This window comes from Lolium rigidum, chromosome 1 (genome assembly GCF_022539505.1).
Source record: "Lolium rigidum isolate FL_2022 chromosome 1, APGP_CSIRO_Lrig_0.1, whole genome shotgun sequence".
NCBI lineage: Eukaryota > Viridiplantae > Streptophyta > Magnoliopsida > Poales > Poaceae > Lolium > Lolium rigidum.
In genome coordinates, this window is record NC_061508.1 from 244366021 (window position 1) to 244367753 (window position 1733).

At 56.2% G+C, this 1733-nt stretch overlaps 1 protein-coding gene across 1 annotated transcript; it reads right to left on the minus strand.

Moving 5' to 3' along the window:
• Positions 1 to 282: 282 nt before the first annotated feature.
• On the minus strand, positions 283 to 1510 carry LOC124683428 (probable ascorbate-specific transmembrane electron transporter 2). The gene has a single exon (XM_047217938.1). The coding sequence runs from the start codon at positions 1200 to 1202 to the stop codon at positions 480 to 482; it is 723 nt and encodes a 240-aa protein (XP_047073894.1). The 5' UTR covers positions 1203 to 1510; the 3' UTR covers positions 283 to 479.
• Positions 1511 to 1733: the final 223 nt, after the last annotated feature.

A 1733-nucleotide genomic window follows, 5' to 3' on the forward strand; every position in this document is an offset into this window, starting at 1 on the left:
TAGGCGTATGGTCTTCTAAATAGTTTCTTGTTGCTATCCTCTAGGAACAGTGCTTTGTATCATATAACTTTTTAAAAATTATAAATATATGTAGTGGGGAAAACCACTGATTTGCCTAAACAACTTGCTTGGATCCTCTGTAATCGATTGTTTTTTGCATCGACAAAAACAAGCACACTTTTGCTCATGTGCTTCCTACCCAGCAAAGTCGACACAAATGAATTAATAACTGAAGACAAAACACACATACTCTCGCAGGGAATTAAAGATAACATAAACTCGTGCTCAAAATATGCATCCATACTTTAGTCTCCAGTTCTACATACGCAGCACAAGACAAATTCAGAAATTTAATTAACAGTCTGCACAGTACTTGAGTAACACGTGCGTGCGTTGGATCGATATAAGCAGGTGCGGACGTACAGTACAGCGTTGTGACAATCACAGTTAACCTGGATCGATGATGGATCGTCCCAGGGTCACTTGGCATCATATTTGCTCGCGTCGAAGTCGACGGTGGCGAGCACTACGGCGACGCCGAGGAGGAGCACGACGATAGCGGTGAAGTTGACGAGCAGCGCCTCGGCGCCGTACTTGGCGACGAGTCGCAAGGGCGGTGCCTGCAGGAAGGTCATCTTCTCGAGGAAGCCGAGCTGCGCGGTGCCGACGGCGAGCGCGAACACGACGAGGCCCAGCACGGCGTGCCACGGCACCGCGGAGCGCCTGGTCTCCGGCTTGGCGCCCGGGAAGAAGAAGGCGAGGAAGCCGGCGAGCCACTGCGCCGCGTAGAGCGCGAAGGTGGCGATGCCGAGCCAGGCGTGCAGCGAGTAGAGGTTCGGGATGTCCGCCTCGGCGTGGTACTTGAAGACCGCGTAGATGCCGACGGAGGCCAGGGCGAGCGCCGCGGCGTGCAGCGCCATGTGCGCCTTCTTCCTGGCGTCCCGGGTGACCGTGGAGCGGAGGGGGGCGCGGTAGGCGAGGATGGCCTCCCCGCCGAGGACGATGAAGCCGATGAGCATGAGCGGCGGGTGGACGTTGAAGATCTGCTGCTTGTTGCTGGAGCGGAAGGCGAGGCCGCCGCGGAAGCCGATGCACCAGAGCAGGACCAGCGCCGTGGCCGCCGCCGCCAGGAGGTGCACCGCCAGCGTCCGCGCGCCAGCCGCCCTGCCGGTGGGCACCGGCGATGACCCCGCTGGCTTCATCGTTCTTGGACGGAGGAGGACTGACACTGGGTTCGTAACTGAATAGCACTGAAACGACGGTCGGAGGTGCACGTAGACGTAGTAGGTTGGATCGATGGCCAGTGGAGCAGTCGGCGGTTACGTTTATATGGACGTGGTTGCTCTTGCCGCCACGACCACGCATGGAACGGGGGAGGATTCGACCGATCTTTTTGTAGCTGGACTGCTTTGTTTCCTTTTGATCTTTGTGAATGTGTGATGTGTCATCGTCGTCGACTGCGTCTCATGTTCATCCCATCGGCCATCGGGGAAGCCACCACGGCAGGCCAGGCGATTCAGCGATCGACTGGCTGGTTCGGCTGAACCACAGACAGCGTCGCGTCGCGCGCGTCGCTGGTAACATCATATTTATGATCGGACGGGCTTCACCTTCAATCTCTCGATGCTACGTTGCTACGCCGTCACATCCGCGTCATCAATTTATACACCGGGTGAGATTTCATTTTTGTCGACTGTGTCCTAAAGTTGAGTTGGATGGTAATCCTTTACAAG

What these genes read in the sequence shown, in the direction of transcription:
- LOC124683428 (XM_047217938.1), bottom strand. Translation starts at nt 1,202, where the DNA reads ATGAAGCCAGCGGGGTCATCGCCGGTGCCCACCGGCAGGGCGGCTGGC.